This window comes from Hyperolius riggenbachi, chromosome 6 (genome assembly GCF_040937935.1).
Source record: "Hyperolius riggenbachi isolate aHypRig1 chromosome 6, aHypRig1.pri, whole genome shotgun sequence".
NCBI lineage: Eukaryota > Metazoa > Chordata > Amphibia > Anura > Hyperoliidae > Hyperolius > Hyperolius riggenbachi.
The window spans coordinates 11,696,291-11,718,696 of record NC_090651.1 but is presented as its reverse complement, the minus strand read 5'-3'; the positions used below and the strand labels follow the sequence as shown (position 1 = coordinate 11,718,696).

General features: G+C 42.7%; 2 protein-coding genes and 1 pseudogene across 2 annotated transcripts; 1 reads left to right on the top strand and 2 right to left on the bottom strand.

Annotated features, from left to right (window-relative positions):
* Window positions 1-946: 946 nt before the first annotated feature.
* Window positions 947-1,963, top strand: LOC137522029 (olfactory receptor 5AR1-like). Its single transcript, XM_068242048.1, has one exon. The coding sequence runs from the start codon at window positions 947-949 to the stop codon at window positions 1,961-1,963; it is 1,017 nt and encodes a 338-aa protein (XP_068098149.1).
* Window positions 1,964-3,092: 1,129 nt separating this feature from the next.
* LOC137522028 (olfactory receptor 5V1-like) lies at window positions 3,093-4,022 on the bottom strand. Its single transcript, XM_068242047.1, has one exon. The coding sequence runs from the start codon at window positions 4,020-4,022 to the stop codon at window positions 3,093-3,095; it is 930 nt and encodes a 309-aa protein (XP_068098148.1).
* A 188-nt stretch (window positions 4,023-4,210) lies between these two features.
* LOC137522027 (olfactory receptor 5V1-like) lies at window positions 4,211-22,198 on the bottom strand (annotated as a pseudogene).
* Window positions 22,199-22,406: the final 208 nt, after the last annotated feature.

Here is a 22,406-nt window from a genome sequence, read left to right as displayed (position 1 = left end):
GAGCGTTGCACTAGGTGTGGTCTTCTGCTGCTGTAGCCCATCTTCTTCAAGATTTAATGGGTTGTGTTCAAAGATGGTATTCTGCCTACCTTGGTTGCCATAAATGGTTATTTGAGCTGCTGTTGATTTCCAGTCTTCTTGAACCTACTCATTCTATGACATCAACAAGGCATTTTCGTCCACACACGTTTCTCAGTGTTTCTCTTTTATCCAGTATCTGTAAATCCTTGAAAAGGTTTTGCATGAAAATCTCAGTAGATCAGCAGTTTCTGAAATACTCAAACCAGCTCTAACGGTTCCCACGTTCAAAGTCACTTAAATCCACTTTTCCTCCATTCTGATGCTCTGTTTGAACTTCAGCCACTTGTCTGCACCACATCTAGTTGCCTAAATGCACTGAGTTGCTGCTCTGTGATTGGCTGTTCTGTGTTAACAAGCAGGTGTACCTAACAGAGTGGCCAACAAGGGCTGTTTGACACTGAAAATCATGTAGCGCTTTTGCTATCTCAAACGCTGCAGTGTGAAAGCTGGTGCCATTGTACTAGTGATTTGCTGATCATTGGCATTCGGCAATTGCAGCACAAGTACCGCAGACTCACCTGCAATGGGAAATAGCCCTGAGTGTATATTGCTTGCTGATGCAAAACGAATTATCCCACCTGCCCTTTTATGTCCTTCGTAACCCTGGCTTGATATTCCACATTATTCATTCCCTGCTGTCTCTTATCATCCCTCTACTTTCCTCTCTCTTCTGTCCTTTACCTCCTTCAATCTTCTCTCCTTTCTTATCTCATCTTTTCTTTTCTTCTCTTCCCTTTCTCAAACTCTTGTTTTATTTTGCCCTGCCCCTTTCCTTTTTTGTTTGTGTCTTTTTTTCATCTCTTAATCTCGTTGTCCTGTTATTCGATTTTAGTTATTGAATAATATTTTAAGATGATGACTAATGATGAATGACAGTACAGTGGTGGAGTTCAGTCTTCTTGGATTTCCAGCTCAATACGCCATTCAGATCATTCTGTTTTGTGCAGTTTGCATATTTTATGTATTGATTATCCTTGGAAATGTTCTCATTATTGTGACAACTATCTTCAGCTCTAAGCTCCATACTCCCATGTATTTCTTTCTTAGTAACCTGTCTTTTCTCGAGATATTTTACACCTCAGTGACCATTCCTAAAATGCTTCTTAATTTTCTGCTGAAGACCAGTTCCATTTCTTTCTTTGGCTGTGCTGCTCAGCTCTATTTTTTTATTGCCTTGGGTAGTATTGAGTGTACCCTGCTTGCTGTCATGGCTTATGACCGATATGTAGCGATCTGCCGTCCACTGCATTATGTGACTATTATGAAAAACAGCACTTGTGTTGTCTTGGTTGGAAGCTCCTGGATCAGTGGATTCTTGAACTCCATGGTTCATACTGTTTGTACTTTTCGCCTTTCCTTCTGCTCCTCCAAAAGTATAAACCAGTTCTTTTGTGATATCCCACCATTGTTGAAAGTGGCTTGTGGTGACACTTTCCTCACTGAGATTGTCCTCTACATCATCGGTGGACTTTATGGATTTGGGTCTTTTCTGCTCATCTTAATGTCATACATCCTCATAATTGCCAGCATACTGAAGATCAGATCCAAAGAAGGGCAGAAGAAGACCTTTTCCACTTGCACACCTCATCTCATCGTGGTTATATTGTTTTTTGCAACTTCTTCCTCTGCATATTTAAAGCCTACATTAAAATACTCCTCGGAAGAAGAAAGCATGGTTCCAGTATTTTACGCTATAATTACACCTACTCTAAACCCAATCATATATACATTAAGAAACCAAAAATTTAAAAGTGCACTCTGGAAAATAATGGGTCTTGATCACGGCCAGAAGGGGCCTGGAAGAAGCCCTAGGTACCACAGTATTGTGACTCTGATAAACAAAATGATAAGTACAAGGATCAAACCACCGCATGATCAATAGTACTTTCAATCTTTGCCATTACTTTTACCCACTCAGTGTTTAATAGCATATAAATGAGCAATTAGTGTTTATATGAACACATGTGATCTGCATTTTAACTTTTTGCTGTATTATCTGAATGCTTAAACTGCTGTATCGCTTCAAAAGTTTTTTTTGTTAATGGTTTTTAAGTTAATTGATGTTTGAGCCAGGGTGCTCTGCAAATTGTCGATATTTAATGATTTTGCAATAAAATGAATTTTTCATTAGCGATGATTTATACAGTTTTTTTCACGTTTTGTATGTAATAATTCCAGAAGAGCCTGGATGTACGCATGAGATTGTAATTGATTAAAGCAGCAGGGTCAGCCATGCTATGCCAGGAAAACAAATCACATATATAAGTAGAGAACTACTTGTTCTACTTACATCAAAGATGTATTTTACTGCTTATGTTTTTATTTCAGTTAATTTTATATAGTAAACAAAAAATAATTCTGTTCCCGGCATTTGCCATCTTGGTTCCCTCTGACTGAAGCCAATCCTGATGTCATTTCCTCCCTTACACTTTTTTCTCTCCTAGAATCTGTACTGTCATAGCTAGCTTGCTTTGTAAACATGTGAGCACAGCATAGATCAGACTTTCAGCCTCATGTCACACTGCCTTCAGCCAATCAGTGAGGAGTAGGAATGTGGGCGGGCTGAAGACAAGCTTACTTCTCATCAGCAATGTATCAAATAGAGCCAGGCTGACAGATTAGATTTATTACAGCAGAAACATTTCTGATTAGATTGGAGTGCTTGCAATGCAGGGTAAGGTTTCAGGCTGCATAATGAATACAGAGCAGTTGGTAAATGGAATTTGATTTTGTGGCTAATAATCCCTCTTTAGACACTTTACCACTCAGCAGCTTCTGCTGTGTTCCAATATAGCTCAGGTTAGGAGGACACTCTTGTTACCATCTGACAGCAGACAATTTTTAAAAATTCCACTCCAGGTTTGTTGGATAACTTTTGACATCCCCACTGTAGCAAATCAGGCCCTTCGCCACCAGCTTGGTAACCCATTACTTATAAAATCACAATATAACAATAGTCCATCACAGAGAAACATTTTAGTTGATTTTATTTAATTTTGTATGACCAATTGTTATTTAACAAAAGTGTATTTTTTGGTAAAAGCTTTACTCAATGCTCGTTGTACCTCCTGGTTCCGTAGACAATAAATAACTGGATTAAACAGGGGTGTGAGAACACTGTATAACATGGATGATAACCGTATAATGTCAAAGGAGTCTCTGGGTGCTGGGCCAATATAATTGAAGTTGGCAGTTATGTAAAACACTGTAACCACGATGAGATGGGAGGAACAGGTGGAGAACGCCTTTTGTCTTCCAGCAGCAGAGTGGATCTTCAGGATGGTGGCAATGATGTGTGTGTAAGAGACAACCACAAACACAAAAGGAGTCATGCCCAGAAAAACACTGACTATATAGAGTAATGTCTGGCTAGTGTGCGTATCCGTGCAAGAAGCATGCAGCATGGGTGGGACATCACAGAAGAAGTGGTTGACATGCCGAGATGGACAAAAAGTCAGCTTAGAAGTCATTACAGTATGGAGGACAGAGTTCAAAAATCCACTAAACCAAGATCCCCCAACTAAGGAGGAACAAAACTTCTTGTTCATGACTGTGGAGTAGTGGAGCGGGTTGCATATGGCCACATACCGGTCATAGGCCATGGCAGCCAGGAGAAGACATTCCGAACCTCCGAGAGAGACAAAGAAATAGAGCTGGGTGAAGCATTGGATGAGGCTCACTCTCCTGTTGTCAGTTATGGCATTGACAGACATGGCTGGAAGGGTAACTGAAGCATAGCAGACATCTAATATAGATAAATAACTGAGGAAAGAGTACATTGGTGTGTGAAGATGGATATCTGATTTAATTAAGCTAAATATGATAAGGTTTCCAATAAGAATCATGGTGTAAATCATAATCAATGACACGGACAGTAAAACATGATCACTTGAAAATCCTAACAAGATAAAATCACTGAAAGTCTGGTTTGTCCGTGCCATCCAATACTTAAAGAGGAACTTAAGCGAAAAAGGGAAAAAATAAATCAATAGATTGCAAAGTGAGAAGTTAAAAAATAGATCAATAAATGATTGATATTCGCCATGTATTTCATTCATGTCGTTTGATCCACAATCAGCCTGCAGGTCATCCTCTTTACTACTGGCAGACAACAAGAAAACTAAAGTCTCTAAATGGGAGTCTGGATAACCCCCATTGAGGTGCAATCAGGCAACCAGGTTTTAGGCAGCTTAAGAAATTCACTGTGTAGAAAAGAGAAAGGAGAGAGAGCGCTCTAAAAACAATAGGTACAAAGCATGTTTCCCTGTCCAAGACAGGTCTCACCTTGATTCAGATGGCTGTCGGTGAGATACAGCCTGTGTACGCTTTGAAAAGCCATGGGCCAGGCTCTCAGGATGGCAGCGCGGTGGACTCCTCCAGGGGACGCAGTCAGCCTTGGAATATAGAGGGACCATACAGATGTCCCGTGGGTTGGAAGGAAGCAGTGGCGCTTACCCCACAGCGATGCTACCAGCTCTCCCCTGGTGGAGACTGGAAAGTGGTGTTCGCATATCAGGTGCCACCATAAGCTCTATGCAAGAGAGGTAGGCATCACACGGTTGCTTGGCAATACGGTGGTGACTGCAGTTAATGGACGAGGAAGCGTGTACCAGAATTGTACCAGAAACAAGGACTATAACATATAATTTGAGGTTCTAAAACCAAGATTTTAAAAAAACATTATCCACCCAAATTGATATATGTCGCCTGTGAGAGGGCCTCCTATCTCTCTCAAGAGGATTGTATTTCGAGCAGCAACAAATCTGATTTTGTGGTACACGAGAGACTGCCTATGGTTATGAACGACTCAGGCCAATCAGCAGAGTGCAGAGACATATTCAATCACGTCTGACCTATTCTGCTGAGTGACCCTATATTGAAACAATCCCTTCCAAGAAAACCAACTTTTATATTCACCGCCCTGCCATCCTGAGAGTCTGGTCCCTGGCTTTTCAAAAGGACAGAAGCGTACACAGACTGTATCTCACCGACAGCCATCTGAATCCAGGTAAGAAGAAAACTAGACAGCACCAACTGCCATTAGCCATACACCACACCTACTAACATTGTGATAGGCTAAAGGGTTGTTTTTTTTATAGATATGTTATGGCCAGAACCCGAAGTCTAGCCACTTTGGGTTCTGGCCGGTCAAAACTAGAAGTGGCCGTCTCACTGCGGCCAATCTGTGAAATGAATTAGATTCCTGGTGGCAATGTGAGAAATGAATCTGGCTCCTCAGCACTGGCTCCTCCCCATGCCCACCTCCTATTCAGCTCTGGCAACCGGGGACACGCGCATTCCCCCAGAGTCGTTCATCGCGGCAGGGAATCCTGCAGTTCGTTCCTGAAGAGTGGGTGCTGGCAGAAGCAATGTCTGCAGCATTCCCGCTCTGCTTCCCTGCCGCAATGAACGACTCTGGTGGAATGCGCGTGTCCCTGGCTGCTGGAGCTGAATCGGAAGTGGGCGGGGGAGGTGCCGGCTTAATTTCTCACATTGGCACATCAGGAATCGAAACGTTTCTCACATTGGCCACAGTGAGACAGCCACTTCCAGTGTTGACCGGCCAGAACCTGAAGTGGCCAGACTTTGGGTTCTAGAAGTAACAGATACACATATACACAGAGGGAGATACTGGTTGCTTGGCAGCTGGAAACAGCTGTTATTTCCTACAGTGCAACAAAGTTCACAGACAGGAAACTGTCAGGACCTAGGTCCTGACATCATGCTATGGGGGGGGGGGGGGCTTTTCCCGCAATATCAGCCATACAGACCCCCCGTGATGATCTATTCGAGAAAAGGTAAATATTTCTTATGAGAAAGGGGATATCAGCTACTGACTGGGATAAAGTTCAAATCCTGGTTACAGTTTCTCTTTAATCAAAATGTACTGAAGACAAATACCTGCAATAATTTTATGAGAGTTTATCATTACGACAAGAACATGGATTTACCCTGTACTAATTCTGAGATCTATACTGGAGGGGGGGGGGGGGGGGGGAATGCATAAGTTTACCTGATAACAATTTTTACCACTCTTTCAGTGGTATGTTGATTTAGACAACTGCTAAAGCATGTAATCAAGCAACTAGTACAGAGTAGTCTGATCCACTATGTCAAGCTGCTGGATCATTTGTGGTTGTGAGAGGTGTTTATTATTATTATTGATTTGTAAAGCGAAAACATATTCCATGGTTACATTAGCAACCAGATAGTAAGTAGTCTGTGTGTGTGTCAATGTGATTAAAATAATTCCAAGATGGATGGCTGTAGCTGAAGTGCCTGAAAGACCTGACCACCACACGAAGCAGAAGAAAATGTACCTTGTATCTACTACATGTGTAAACTTTTCTCTGCGTGTGTGAAACCTGATGCCAAGGAAGGCTTTTCACAATTAAGTTCTTTCACTCTCAAAGACAAATACTTCATACTTTTCTGAGAGATGCAGAGACCAGCACTAATTCTGATGTCACATGCCACATATAACACAGATTTATGTGAGGAAACGCGGAAAAGCCGCCGCAAGTGCTCAGAGTGAGGCGGCTGTTTCCGCGTCCAACATGGCGGCACAACGCGAAGAAACCGCCGCATGCCGCATGGGCAGAGCGGTGGAGTCCGCGTTGGACGCGGCGGATTACGCGCATAGCAATACTACTGACACTGTGGTTGGATGCGGGGAAGCCGCCTCTTGCTTGGAGAGCAGTGCGGCGGCCCCCGATCTCGAATCAGCGGATACATTGCAAAACATGTCTGGTGTGGCTGGGACTGCTAGTCCACACAGGTTCAGAAGGACGCTGAGAGGCAGTGCTTATATGACAGCCAGAGAAGAGTCAGCTTACCAAGCTGGTCAACTGACATTTTTACCACCTTCCATTGGTCCAGCACTTAAAGAGAATCTGTATTGTTAAAATCGCTCAAAAGTAAACATACCAGTGCGTTAGGGGACATCTCCTATTACCCTCTGTCACAATTTCGCCGCTCCTCGCAGCATTAAAAGTGGTTAAAAACAGTTGTAAAAAGTTTGTTTGTAAACAAACAAAATGGCCACCAAAACAGGAAGTAGGTTGATGTACAGTATGTCCACACATAGAAAATACATCCATACACAAGCAGGCTGTATACAGCTTTCCTTTTGAATCTCAAGAGATCATTTGTGTGTTTCTTTCCCCCATGCACTGAAGTTTCAGGCTGCTCTTTTCTTCCTGCAAACAGCTTTGCCCTTGTTTGTAATTCCTCAGTATGTGAAAGCCCAGCCAGCTCAGAGGACGATTTATCCAGCTGATTAGAGCAGCTTCTCTCTTCTCTCTTATCTAAATAACACACAGGCAGTGTGCATAGAGGGGCCAGAAAGGGTGAGTTCATAGCAGAACCACAACACTGAAGAACTTGGCAGCCTTCCAGACACAGGCCGACAAGTCTGACAGGGGAAAGATACATTGATTTATTACAGAGACTGTCATAGTAGAAAGTTCTGCAGTTAGCCAGAACACATTAGAATAGCTTTTGGAACATGTAGGATGATAAAAAACAGGATGCAATTTTTGTTACGGAGTCTCTTTAAGGGTGGCGCTGGAGAGCGCTATAGTATATATACTGGGTGCTGGTCATTTCTCTGGTGTCTGCGTTGCGATCACTACGTGGTAGCACTCAGGCCTTGTATGTTTCTGTGTTCTAGCATAGTTTCCAAAGGTGTTGACATCAAGGAGCTCACACCTTAGCATTAGGAATATTGAATTGTATTATTTGTTATGACCTTCTGCCTGCCTGACTATTCCTCTGAACTCTGATCCTGTACCTTGCTATTTCTGATATCCTGTTGCCAAACTCTGCTCGCAGGACACCCTGGGGCTTCCAGAACACAGCATCTTGTTGCCAGGTGTGCTTGGTGGCCGTCTCTGGCAACAGATTGCAAGGAGTATGTTAGAGAGTGTGCGGTGTGTGCGAAAAGTAAGCCCTCCCGGCTGGCACCTGTGGGAACGTTGCAGCCCTTGCCCACCCCGAGTGAGCCATGGACCCACTTGTCCATGGATTTTGTGGGTGAGCTTCCCAGGTCTGAGGGCATGTCGTTCATTTGAGTGGTAGTCGACCGCTTCAGTAAAATGGCCCATTTTGTGCCCTTGAAAGTACTCCCCTCGGCCCAGGAGTTGGCCGATTTGTTCATCATCCACGTTTTCCGATTGCACGGCATTCCGGAAAACATAGTGTCAGATCGGGGAGTCCAATTTGTCTCGAGATTTTGGAGGGCATTTTGTCACCAAATGGGCATGGAACTGTCATTTTCGTCAGGCTACCACCCACAGACCAATGGGCAGGCTGAAAGAGTCAATCAATCATTGGAACAGTTTTTGAGGTGTTACGTTGCTGAAGCGCAAAATGATTGGTTCAAGTTTTTGCCCTTCGCAGAATTTGCGCACAATAATTTGAAAAGTTCTTCCTCGGGATTTTGTCCATTTCAGATAGTGACCGGGAAGTTGCCTAAATTCTCCCCATTGCCAGTCGCCTCCACTCCGTTTCCAGCTCTGGAGGCCTGGCAAAGGTCATTTAAAGACATGTGGTGGATCGTGAAAAATAATTTGGAGAAGGCATTTCAAAGTCAAAAAGGTCAAGCTGACAAAAGATGTTCCGTAGAGTGGAGGTTTCAACCAGGAGACTTAGTCTGGGTGTCCACACGTCACTTGACCTTGAAACAGCCCTCAGCCAAATTGGGGCCCAGGTTAGTGGGTCCGTTTTCAGTAACTAGAAAGATCAACAATGTTACTTATGCCATTGATCTTCCTGCCAGTATGCATGGCGTAAGATCTTTTCATGTGTCCCTGCTTAAGCCAGCAGTCCATGTGGGTCCCACCCCTCCTCCTCCTGTGATGATAGATGACCAACCTGAGTACGAAGTAGAGAAGATTTTAGACTCACGCATAGTTCAGAACTCAGTACAATATCTGGTTCATTGGAAAGGGTATAGTATTGAGGAGAGATCATGGGTACCTGAAGGTCGCATGCATGCTGACAAATTAAGAAGGGAGTTCCACGCGTTGCATCCTGAGAAGCCTGGTAGGAGTTGTCCGGAGTCCACTCCTCAGGAGGGGGGGGGGGTAATGTGAGGAAACGCGGAAAAGCCGCCGCAAGTGCTCAGAGTGAGGCGGCTGTTTCCACGTCCAACATGGCGGCACAACGCGAAGAAACCGCTGCATGCCGCATGGGTAGAGCGGTGGAGTCCGCGTTGGACGCGGCGGATTGCGCGCATAGCAATACTACTGACACTGTGGTTGGATGCGGGGAAGCCGCCGCTTGCTTGGAGAGCAGTGCGGCGGCCCCCGCACCCGAATCAGCGGATACATTGCAAAACATGTCTGGTGTGGCTGGGACTGCTAGTCCACACAGGTTCAGAAGGACGCGCGCGCGCGCTGAGAGGCAGAGCTTATATGACAGCCAGAGAAGAGTCAGCTGACCAAGCTGGTCAGCTGACATTTTTACCACCTTCCATTGGTCCAGCACTTAAGGGTGGCGCTGGAGAGCGCTATAGTATATATACTGGGTGCTGGTCATTTCTCTGGTGTCTGGCGTTGCGATCACTACGTGGTAGCACTCAGGCCTTGTCTGTTTCTGTGTTCTAGCATAGTTTCCAAAGGTGTTGACATCAAGGAGCTCACACCTTAGCATTAGGAATATTGAATTGTATTATTTGTTATGACCTTCTGCCTGCCTGACTATTCCTCTGAACTCTGATCCTGTACCTTGCTATTCTGATACTCCGTTGCCAAACCCTGCCTGTTCATCGGATTCCGTATCTGTCTCCTGAATTTATACCTTATCTGTCTGTGTGTTAACGACCAGGCTTGCCCGACCTCGAGAACTGGCCTTACTGTTAGAGGCAGTTCCCAGACCTGTTAGTGACATCCTCTCTCTGGTGTCACTCACACTCTGTCCTTCCTACTCTCAGCCTAGCTCCTCCCCCGGGAGAGTCTAGGCCAACGGAAGGAACATTCTTCTGTACAGTACTCAAGGTATTGCTGTTGCACTTAACACTCACTTGTTATCTCAGGTGTCCAGAGGTTAGTAGATATATCTGATTATCGGTGATACTGCAGATCATCAATAATCGGGTATATTCTGTATTCTCGGTGATACTGCAGTTCACCGGTAATCAGACCCTCTCTGTGTTACACCGATCTTTACAATTTACCTCTGCTATTGGATCACTCCAATCCAGTTAAAACTGACACAAAGTAAAATACAGCTTTTGGCTATGATTTTTAGCATGAAAAGTGGGAAAATGTTTACACAGCTATTAACCACTTAACCCCCCGCGGTACGAATTTCTCCGTCCCTTTTTTCCCCCTAAAAAACCAGGGACGGAGAAATCCGTACCTTCCGTGCTCCCGCCGCTCGTGCGCGCTCCCGCCGCTCGTGCGCGCGTTCCCGCCGCTCGTGCACGCCGCCGCCTGCTCTCCCGGAGATCAATGAATGGGAAAATCCATTCCCGTTCATTGATCTAAGCTCCCGCAATGATCCGCTGCTTCTATTAGAAACAGCGCGATCATTGTGATCTTCTCAGCCTCGTACTGCTGAGCGCGCCGGCGGCGATCGGAGGGGTGGGAGTGACGCCGCAGGGAGGGGGCATCATGTAGCTAGCGCTAGGCTAGCTACATGATAGTAAAAAAATTTTGCAAAAAAAAAAACCCCTTGGGAATCAGACCGCCAGGGAGGTTAATACTTAATTATGTACATTTTTTTTACATAAAATTTATTATTTAAACATTGTAAAAAATAAGGAATAGCTCTGTCTGCAATACTTATTAAAATAAAATTTAACATACATGTATATGCATACATTTAAAATGCACATTTGTTCCAGGATGAAATGCACTATAAACTCTTTTTTCCCATAGTCACTGTCACTTGTAGTAGATAATACAAGTTGGACAGATCTGCACTTTTGGACTCCAACTCCTCTTAGAGAATTATCAGGGTTTTCGTGCAAAACAACAGTTGTTCAGTCCAACTGGCAAAATAGTGAATAAACAAGTAAGGAGTCTGTCTGGTATCTTTGTACTGATCCTTTCCAGGGAGTGCATTTGTAAAGAGTAATGGAAATGTGGAGAATCCCCTCATGAGGAGATGGACTAGTTTAAAACCTGTCAGATCTGCCAGATTTTTATTATTTACTGTAAAGTCGGATACTCCCAAAGTAATTTCCCATCAGATTAACAGTTCAAATGGATAATTTCCGGCATGTCTGGTCTGCTTCAGATCAAGAACAGGATTGATGTTTATAGATCAGTACTGCACAATATCGATCCCATTCGTAATTGGGAGTATATTGGACATGTTGGAAAATATCAATTAAACCCGTAGAGCTGACAGGAAAATGCTTTATGTGTACCAGGCAAAACTGACAGCAATATAGAAAAAAAAAAGATATGTATATTGTATATATACTCTGTACGTACATTTTGTATGTACGGTATGTGTATACATATATGTTTTAAATTTTACCGTTTTTTGTGATAGTGGCCCTTTAAGATACTAACCAACCTAAATTAGCAAGGATGCTTTTTTTTTCCATTTAAAATAAGCAACTTGCCTGACTGTTATGTTTATCCATTGCCTCTTATACTTTCACCAGTGGCATAGCTTTATAAATTAATAATAATAATAATAATAATAATAGCTAGAAAAAGTTGAAAAATTAATCTATAAATAACTTCTTAACAGTTACTAGAACAGTTACTAAAAAAATGTAAATATCGTGTATTATTTTATTCAGCATAAATATTTAGTGCCTATTTTAAATTAGTTAGTTTTTTGGTTCTTTTTGCAACAGTTAAAAAAATAAATATATTTATGACCGCTCTGCTGCTGTGATGTGTGCGAAGCATTTGATAGCTAAAAAAAAAACAAGTGAACACACCTTCACAAGTAGACATTTAGGCCCATATGCAATTAACTTTTTCACGTGAGTTTTTACCTAGGTGAAATTTTAAAATGTGTCAATAAAATGTCTTTTAGACCACTGGAAAGCAAAAAAATACTCAAAATAATTTTGATAGCACTTTTTCCCCTACTTTTTTGGTACTTTTTCCATTGCAAAGTGCTAAAAATTATTCTAAATCAAAGAAGAAAAATTATCTCCTGGTAGAAAAGTCAGGTGAAAAAGTGAATTGCATATGGCCCTTAACCTCCTGAGCGGTATGGATGAGCTCAGCTCGTCCATTACCGCCGGAGGGTGCCGCTCAGGCCCTGCTGGGTCGATTCTCTTCAAATAAAAAGGAGCACACGCAGCCGGCACTTTGTCAGCCGCGTGTGCTACCTGATCGTCGCTGCTCTGCGGCGATCCGCCGCGAGCAGCGGCTAAAGAGGGTCCCCCCAGCCGCCCGAGCCCTGCGCAGCCGGACCAATCAGTTCCGGCCAGCGCTAAGGGCTGGATCGGAGGCGGCTGACGTCAGGACGTCGGCTGACGTCCATGACGTCACTCCGCTCGTCGCAAAGCGAAACAAGGAAGGCCGCTCATCGCGGCCTTCCTTGTTACTTCTGATCGCCGGAGGCGATCAGAAGTACGCGTTAGGAGCGCCCTCTAGTGGGCTTTCATGCAGCCAAGTAATAGATTTTTTTTTATTAAAAAAAAACCCTCCTGCAGCCACCCTGGCGATCTTAATAGAACGCCAGGGAGGTTAATGTATTAAGTGTAGGGATGAAAAGCAAGGACACAGCATTAGGAGGATATAGATAGATAAATGTGGCAAAGTGCATCAGCACTTAAAGAGGAGTGTAACATTCAAAGATAAAAAATGGCAAAAATAGTAGTGCCACCAAAGTGTATGTAAACCAATCAAGGGAAAACTTGAGACTGTAATACTTAACCATAAAAATTAAATTGTACCAGAGCTGATAGAAACTAAAAGTTTTAGACATACCTGGGGCTTCCTCCAGCCCCATGCCCACGGATCGCTCCCGCACCGCTGTCCTCAGTCTTTTCTCTCTTCGGTACCGGGTCGCATAACTTTAGTCAGACGCAGCCAGTTTGCGCAAAAGAAGTACAGTGAAGTGGACAGAGGTGCTTAACTTGAATCCTTGTGCAGATAGCTTGATACTCCTCCCTGTATTGCCTGATGAAGCGGGATTGAGCCTGCGAAACGCAAAAAAAATTTTGGGGGGGAGTTTCTAATAAATGTGTTTGACTGTCTGAATCGCAGTCATTGTCGTGTCTGCTTGAGGGAGGTAAGACCGCCACTTCCTCCTTCATCTTTGCCATTTGAGTTGGTTTTTAAGCTCATTTAATCTAATTTTATACTTTTGGCGCCTCTGTTCATTGTATACATTTGTACGCAAAAGAAGTGCACCCTTTAGGTATCTCTCTGGCGGCTGATGGTGAGATACGTAGAGGGTGCACTTATTTTGCGCAGACTGGCCGCGACTTCATGAAGTTATGGGACCAAAGAGGTAAAAGACTGAGGACGGCGCCGTGGAAGCGATCCGTGCGCATGGGGCTGGAGGAAGCCCCAGGTATGTATAAGGCTCCCTGCACACTGCAAATCCGTTTTGCAATTACGATTATGATTCGCAATTCCGATTTTCTCTGAAGGCAATCAACAAAAAAACGGAGGAAAAAACGCAGCATGCAGTAACGATTAAAAATCGGAATCGCATGCAGTGTGCGGGGAGCCTAAAATTGTTAATTTCTATCAGCTCTGATTTCCTATAACATTCATCATAATAATTATATAGTTTAGTTTTACACATAAAATGATTACCATTTATTGAAATGCTTTATTTGAAATATTGACTCACATAATAATAACAAATATTTTTTCCTGCAAATAAATGTATGTTCATTTAAAGCGTTTGAGTAAACGTATTTGTCTGCAGATTGGTAAATGGCAATGAAGGTTTATGTAAAGATCATGTATTGACTCCGTCCTGGTATTGTAATCAACTCCAAGCTTAGGTTAGCAAGTATAATTGTCATCTTCTCATTGGAAGGTGCTGTGCATAGTGCTGAACTAAAACCAGGTTGTAAGACAATGCTTATCTTACAGAACCAAATGAAAATTGATAAGAAATCATGTCACACAAGGACTGGGAACGTGTAACAGTTAAATATACTGATTAGCTGGAGATAGTCTAAGCTGATTTAATACAATAGTGATGACTTGCTGCGTAACGTACCGTGCAGGCTCTCTGCTCAGCAGCGACATGAACAGGACAGTTAACATCTTTTATTCCCTCTTAGATACCTTAGAGGGAGGTAATCACCACTCAGGAGACTGCTGGCCAAGCTAGCATAATATTAACAAGAATATTGATGAAATCTGAAAGTCTGTAAAATTAAAGTGGCAATCAAGGCAAATCTTGAGATTATAATACTTAAAGTGAATGTTTACCAAATTAAAAATAAAAAAGTCAGATACTCACCTAAGGAGAGGAAAGGCTCGGTCCTAATGAGCCTTCCCTCTCCTCTCCCGGTGCCCAGGCCCGCGCAGGATCCCCCGTAGCAGTATTCGACCAGTTTGGTCAAATACTGCCACTTCCGCAGGCGAAGGGAGCTTTCGGGAGCACTCGGGCTCCCAAAGACGGGCCGCTCCATACTATGCATGCGCGAGCGCCCTCTATGACGCACTCGCGCGTACGTAGTATGGAGCGGCCCGTCTTCGGAAGCCCGAGTGCTCCCGAAGACCTTCGAAGTCCATGCGGCGGCGGACGCGAACGGGGGAGCCAGCGCAGCACCGAGGGCACCGGGATTGGAGAGGGAAGGCTCATTAGGACCGAGCCTTCCCTCTCCTTCCCTCTCCTTAGGTGAGTATCTGACTTTTTTATTTTTAATTTGGTAACCATTGGCTTTAACCATTAACATTTTTAAAGAGGATTGTAAAAATAGTGGTGCCCCCAAACTAAACATAAACCCTTTTTTTTTTTTCTAAAAATAGGTCCTTACATGTCACCCATTTTTTTTCTTCTTACCTGGTCTGGTTGACTTGCCTAACTGCAGGAATTGTGCAGGGCCAGGGGAATTGTGGGAATTTAGTTTTTGCTACAGTAATAAGCTTATTTTAGCAGTCAAATAACAGCAAGCTTCCAGTTTTGGATAAGATAAGGACACTTTGATCAGAATGTAATTTAATCTCCTCTTCTCTTTGAACAGTTTACATAGTGATGTAAGCTTGTTGTCTATGTGATGTTTTCTGTTGGAGGGACTACAAATAAAAGATAATTCCCCTCATATTGAAATAATAACAACTGAGCAAAAAAGCAGCAACACCGTGCGGTACAAACAACTTTATTTAGGCCAAACAAATAAAGTTATTTGTAGCGCATAGTGTTGCTGCTTCTTGCTCAATTCTTATTATTTCAGTATGAGGGGAAATCTCTTTTCTTTGTAGTTCTATGCAGACTTTGGGCTGGTGACCTTGTTTTCCCAGAGATACACCTACATTAGAGTGTTATATAGGAGACTTTATTGCGTTTAGTCTGCATGCTTGTTGTTTTTTTTGTGTAGGTATGTTTTCTGTTGGAGGGTCAGTAAGCTATGGCAGTAGGGAGGCAAAATTAACACTGAGCTGTGTTGAAAAACAAAAAAGAAAAGGGCAGAAGTGTTGTCACTTTGGGCATCAAAACTAAACAGTAATCAATTTTTTTCTCAAGCTGACAGTGAACACTAAGTGTGGTTTGCCTTGTTAAAACAGACGGTACTTGCGATAATTCAGCTTTAAGTGAACATCTGTGGTTATCCACAATGCACTGCTACTGAATATGCAAATTATCTCTTTAGGCCTTTGAAGCCAGGCTTGCATCCAGAACTGGTGGTGTTTATTAAACCTATAGCTTTACATTTCACAAAGCCACATCAACCCCCATGCAGACAGTCTGTTTCAGACTTTTGGTCCACCTCAGTGCATGGTAGGGATCGACATGGCTCTATTGAAAATGCTTTGACCAATGTTAACGAAACTTGGTATACAGATCCCTTAATATCTGCCCTCGCGCCCCCCACCCCCCAACCACCACCACCTTCAACACAACGGTGGAACCACAAACAGCCAATCATATTTCAACCATTAAAGTCAACAGAAAAAATGTCAAAGACAGCCATTCTCTCAGTAATAAAGCTAGAGTCTTTAAACTTGGCACAGTTGGTCACTTGGTGACCATAGTTACAAATTCAAGGAAAGTGGCGGAGCATAACACAGCCAATCAAATTTCAGCCATTTATTGTAAATGGGATAATGTAAACTGCAGCCATTCTTACACTGTTGCATGATTTTCAAACCTGGCACACTTTGTCACTGGCTGACTGAGATTAATATTCAGTAAAGTGGGTGGAGCCTACAATAGTCACTCAAAATTCATCTATTGATTTTCAAGGGAAATATTTAAACTGCTGCCATTCTTACACTGTTAAAAGCAGAGGCCCCAAACCTGGTACAGTCGATCATTGGGTGACGGGTTCAAATTCAAAGGGGGCAGAGCCACAAACAGCCAATCAAATTTGTTTGCTGGATAAACTGCTTCCATTCACACAGTTTTGATGTCAGGAACACTAAATCTCACAAAGTTGCTCATTAGTGAATGTGTGTCAAGGTTACAAAAAGTGGGCGGAGAAAAAAACACATTTTTCACTGGGAAAATGTAAACTGCAGTCATTCTTACACTGTTAATGGCAGGGTTCTCAGACCTAGCACAGTTGGTCACTGGGTGACTGACATAATTATTCAGGACAATTGGGTGGAGCCTACAACAACCAATCAAAATTAACCTATTGATTTTCAAGGGGAATATTTAAATTGCTCCCATTCTTACACTGTTATTATCAAAAGGCCTCAAACCTGGTATAGTTAGTCAATGGGTGGCTGGGGTTCAAAAGGTGGAGAACCACAAACAGCTATTCAGATTTTTTTGACACTGTTAATGGCAGAAGCCTCAAACCTGCTACAGTTGATCATTGGGTGACTGGGGTTCAAATTCTGAAAAGGGGGCAGTGCCATAAACAGCCAATCAGCTTTGTTTGATTGATTTTAATGGGAAAATTTAAACTACTTCCATTCTCACATTATTGTTGCCAAGGACCACAAAGCTCACAAACTTGGTCATTGACTGACTGTGTATTAAGGTTAGAAAAGTGGGCGGAGACAAAAAATCAAATACATACCCAGACAATGCCAGGTCTTCAGCTAATAACACATAAAGAAGGGAGAGAACTAATGCCATGTTGGCCAAGAAATGTAAACAAATTTCATTTTAAACAAGACAGGGTATTTTATTTCAGTCCAGGAATGTCCTTAAGTCCCCCCCACCCCCCACCCCCCCCCCCCCACCCCCACCCCCACACACACAACACAGTGGGAATAGCCAAAGAGTCTGTACAAAGATAATTGGTGGGTCGAGGCGCCCGAAAAGATAAAACACTTAAAATTCTTAAAAAGGAGAGGCAATGGTTGGCTTACCTCTCCAGAAGAAAAAAACAGACATGTAACTCTTAGAAAAACTGCAATATGCTTTTTCATCTTTTATTATTTTTGCTTTATGATTTGTCTTTTTTGAAGATGTCATAATAACATTGTTGAAATACTGTATAATTGATTTATTTAACGGTGTGAAAATAGCCTGTGAAAAAGTTTTCTGCTATTCCCTGGCAGTGTGGGAATCTTGGCTATATCAGGAGAATTCCCGTATGACTCATATTTAAAGCGGACCCAAACCAAATTTTTTTTTAATTTTTAATTCATAATATTTAGTTGCACCACTCCGACACGTACAAATATAAATAAACACTCCTTTAAGCCCATGAGCATTTCAGTGCATGCTTTTCACCCTCCTCTTTGCATAACTAGGGTTATACAGGTGGCAGCCATTAGCAATTCCTCCATTGCCGGACGCCACCTACTCCACCAGTTTGCCGGATTTTTTGCCGGCAATATGAAAGGAAGGGAGGGGTTTCTCCAATAAATGTAAAATATTTTATATTTGTCATCATGCAGCTGAAAAAAAGGCTGCTATTTATTATTATAATTTAGAAAATAGATTTTATTTCTGAAATCTTGTATTTTTATTTTGGGTCCACTTTAAGACAAATGTGGAGGGAAAATATGAAAATGAAAGTAGCCTGTCCGTTACTAGAAACTGAAAGTGTTCTGGTGATGGACAAGACTAAATTGTGATGATTTGCTCAGCTGCCTGTGCAGGCAGGCAGCCTTGTGACCATTGTGTAGGTTTACATGCTGCAGGACTCTGGAAAGAAGAGTTTCTGTCAGTTTTGCAGCTTGTGCTTGCAGAGGAATTTGCATACGTTGTCATGCAAAATGCCTGGCCACATTCATTGGAGGCGTGTACTATAAGTACTATGTCTTTCCCACAATGCTTCGCTGTTCATAAGGAATCCGTCCTATGTAACACTCCTGGTGGGGTGTCAGCCATGCTCTTGGTTTGAAGATCAGCTTAGAGTAATTCCTGGAAACTGTACTAGGCAGATTTCCCTAAGTGCAGTTAGGATTGTTTATCTGTTTTGTTTGTCTGTTGCCATTGTCCTGTCCCAACGGTGGTCGACAGGAAATGGTTCTGATCTCTGTTCTTGGAGTATAGCTGGTGCAGCGGTTGCTACCAGCTATCTCTTCTGTTCTGTCTCCTGGGATCGCGCTAGCTACTTTTCGCTAGCACTGAGGATCCTTCTGTTCTGTCTTCTGGGATCGCGCTAGCCACTTTTCGCTAGCGCTGGGGATCCTTCTGTTCTGTCTTCTGGGATCGCGCTAGCCACTATTCGCTAGCGCTGGGGATCCTTCTGTTCTGCTACTCTGTACCTGGATCGCGCTAGCCACTTTTCGCTAGTGCTGGGGATCCTATCTCTCGCTTGTCCCTGTTTTCGTGTGTCTGTCTTGTCTGCTACGCTTGCTGGAGGCTCGGTGAGGTAACCGTTAAGCAGGCGCTCGCGTCCTCTGTTTCATGTTTGTCTGTTTATGGTTAGTTAGGCGTGCTTGTCTCTATTGTGCTTATCACGTGGAGACCGCGCATAACCGCGTGCACTGTTGCGAATGAGTGCGGTGTTCGCGGTTAGCTAGCGTTTGTTATTTTCCGTATCTCCTTATTGTATTATTTGCTGTGCCTTTGCTTGTTCTTATTCGCAATCACCTCTCTTGCGATTGCGTTCTGCGCTTCGTACAATTCCTGTCTGGCATTTGTGGAGGTACAGAGGATTGGTTCCTCTGCACTCCCCAGCGCCATCTGCCAACAGGAATTTCCCTCTACAGGTGCGTAGCACCTTTTGCTGGGTGCCTGCAATTACACGCTTGTGGAGGATTTCCGCCGTGTCAGCGCACGCGTTGTGCGCTGATCACGGAGAAAGTTCCACAATCGTTACATAAATGCAAATGTTTGCAATTAAGGGAGGGACAAGTCCATTGCATATTATAAATGTGGAAACATATATTCAGTGGAGGCTGCTTAAACTGTGCCTGAGAAAAAAGAAAAAACACGATACATACCTGAGACTTCTTCCAGCCCCCTTCAGGATCATCAGTCCCTTGCCATCCTTTTCCACCACTTGGATCCTATGCTAGGTGGCTCAGTAATCCATCCAGTTTGGTCCAGTTGGCTCAAGGGCAGTCTGACCGCGCGCACTCCCCCATAGCGCTCCCGTCACTGTTATAGTTCTACGCCTGCGCAGTAGTACTGTGCAGGTGCAGAATGCTCTCTATGACAGGAGCCAATCACGCATGCACAGTTACTCCTAACTGGATGGATTACTGGCCCACCTAGTGGAGGACCAAGGCAGCGCAGCAGGACGATGAGGGACCTATGAGCCTGAAGGGGGTTTGAAGAAGCCCCAGGTATGTATATATTTTTTTATTAACAATCTCAGGTTTCCTTTCATTCAGAAAATGAAATGAGAGAGAGAGAGACAGAAAGAGAGAGAGGAACAGAGGGGACTGTAATGTACTGATATATTTTTGCTAATGTAATTTTGACAACCAATGCTTTTCCAACGTATTTCGATATTTTTATTTGAATGCTGATTATAACCCTTTTCTGTGTAATTTTAGTATATTCTATATATAAAACTACATGGAATATATTTTTACATAAAATGATTCTGGTCTAAGTGTTCTAATTATTTTAATGAGTGGTAATTGTTTACAAATCTATATTGTGGCTAACAGTGGTCTTGTGACCTGTGTAACTGACTCTCTGGGAGAATTAATGCCTGGTACACACAAGATTTTCTTGCAAATCTACTGCCAGATCGATTATTTCCAATATGTCTGATGTGATTTCCAATTGATTTTCCATGGAAGTGAACAGAAAAGTGATTGGAAAAAATGATCAAAAATCAGATTGGAAATGTTGGAAATAAGCAATCTGGCAGTACATGTGTCAGAAAATCTCATCGTGTGTATCATGAGTTGAGCTCCCTCAAATGAGATTGGTTATCCTATAACGTATAGGAGCTATCATAATAAGTAGAACGTATTTTGCACAATACGGGAACAATGCGTTTCACAGGTTTTCTCTGGAGGCTGCAGTGAACATAAATGAGCCTCTCTTAGCCATAGAGGCACTCGTTCCAGTTCACTACAACCAAAAGTCATAATTTTTTATATTGACCTGAAGAAGCAGGAAATACTACGGTGTCTGCCCTGAGTGTCCAGATCCTCACGGTGCCCTTGCATTTCCATAGAGCGAGAGCTGAGTAGTACCACCATTCTCTGCAGATCAAAGCAAGACTTCAATGTCATCAAGTCATGTTCTAAGCCTCATGGCCTAATTTTGTCACCTCCTCCTTAACCTCCGTGATAGTGGAAGATGGTAATTCTTAAATCTTAGCCATCGCTTTCATATTTTCTGTTGTATATATCTCCTTCATCAGAGTAAATACAATTGTATCTTTTAAGTAAGTTGTGTGCTCTGGAGAGGATGCTGGAGAAAATTTGCTCAAGGAGCCATCTTTTTTGCCTACCGAAGGCCTAGTTGGGTGTGAAAGACCCCAGGGGTCTGCTTGGTTAATTGTCTTTCTTTCTAGAAGTTAGAGGGGCCTGCTAGACTTTCCCATAATGGTCCGCTAGGGTAGACCTGTTCAGGATGCTGGTCTGTTGAGAAGCCCTCAACACAGATGGCCATATCTATCATTGTCAAACCACAAACCTTTTATAAATGTTATTAAGATTTCATTTTCTATGGTTGATAGTCAAAATTTTACTTTTTTATTTGAAAAAATTATTTTTTTGCTACCTTCTTCTGAATTGTTCTACTTAGTACCATTTTAAAATCCTTATTCCTCAGTGTATAAATTAGTGGATTCAACATTGGCGTAATTACAGCGTAAACCAACGGAGTTAGTTTCTCTTGGTCAGTAATACATATAGAATTACGCTGAGAATATGCAAATAAGGAGGTGCCATAAAACAAGGATACAACGATCACATGAGAGGCACAGGTGGAAAAGGCTTTTTGCTGCCCTTCTTTTGACTTGATTTTCAGTATGGCAGAAATAATTTGCTTATAGGATATCAGTGTCAGGATAAAAGACCCAACTCCGTAGCCTCCACCAACAATGAAGAGGACCAATTCAATCATTAGCCTGTTGCTACAAATTCAACAAAGGATGGAGGTCACAAAAGAACTGGTGTATAATGTTGGAACAGAAGTTGAGTTGGAAGATGCCAACTGTATGCACTGTAGAGTTCATGAACCCAGTAATCCACGAAGCAACCACTAAAACAGCACAGGTAGGGGGGTCCATAACAGTCACGTAATGGAGTGGGTTGCAGACAGCTACATATCGATCATAAGCCATAACAGCAAGTAAGGAGCATTCTGTGCTTCCTAGACCTACGAAGAAGAACGACTGTACAGCACAGGCTACGAAGGAAATGGAACGGCTGTTGTGTAGAAAATTAGAAAGCATTTTTGGAATGGTGACTGAAGTGTAAATTATTTCCAGTAAAGATAAAATCCGGAGAAAGAAGTACATTGGAGTACGGAGTTCAGTACTTAGTGAAGTTGCGGCAATGATGAGTATATTTCCTGCCAGCGTTAGAACATACGATATAAAAATTGCATAAAACAGAACAATCTGTATGGAGAAAAGGTCCGGAAATCCAAGGAGGAGAAATTCTGTCACTGAACCATTGTTCATCATAGTCATTCTAGAGTTCTGTCACTGAATTATGGTATATCATTGTCATTCCAGAATGCCAGTTATTGATTACTAAATGGTATACATTGAAAACAATTAAACAGCAAAATAAAACAGGTTGTATGACTTAAAACTAAAAAGAGACAAACAATTTTAAATTCATAATTATGTCATGTTTCATGTAAATTTCAAAACATCTATTTAGGATCAG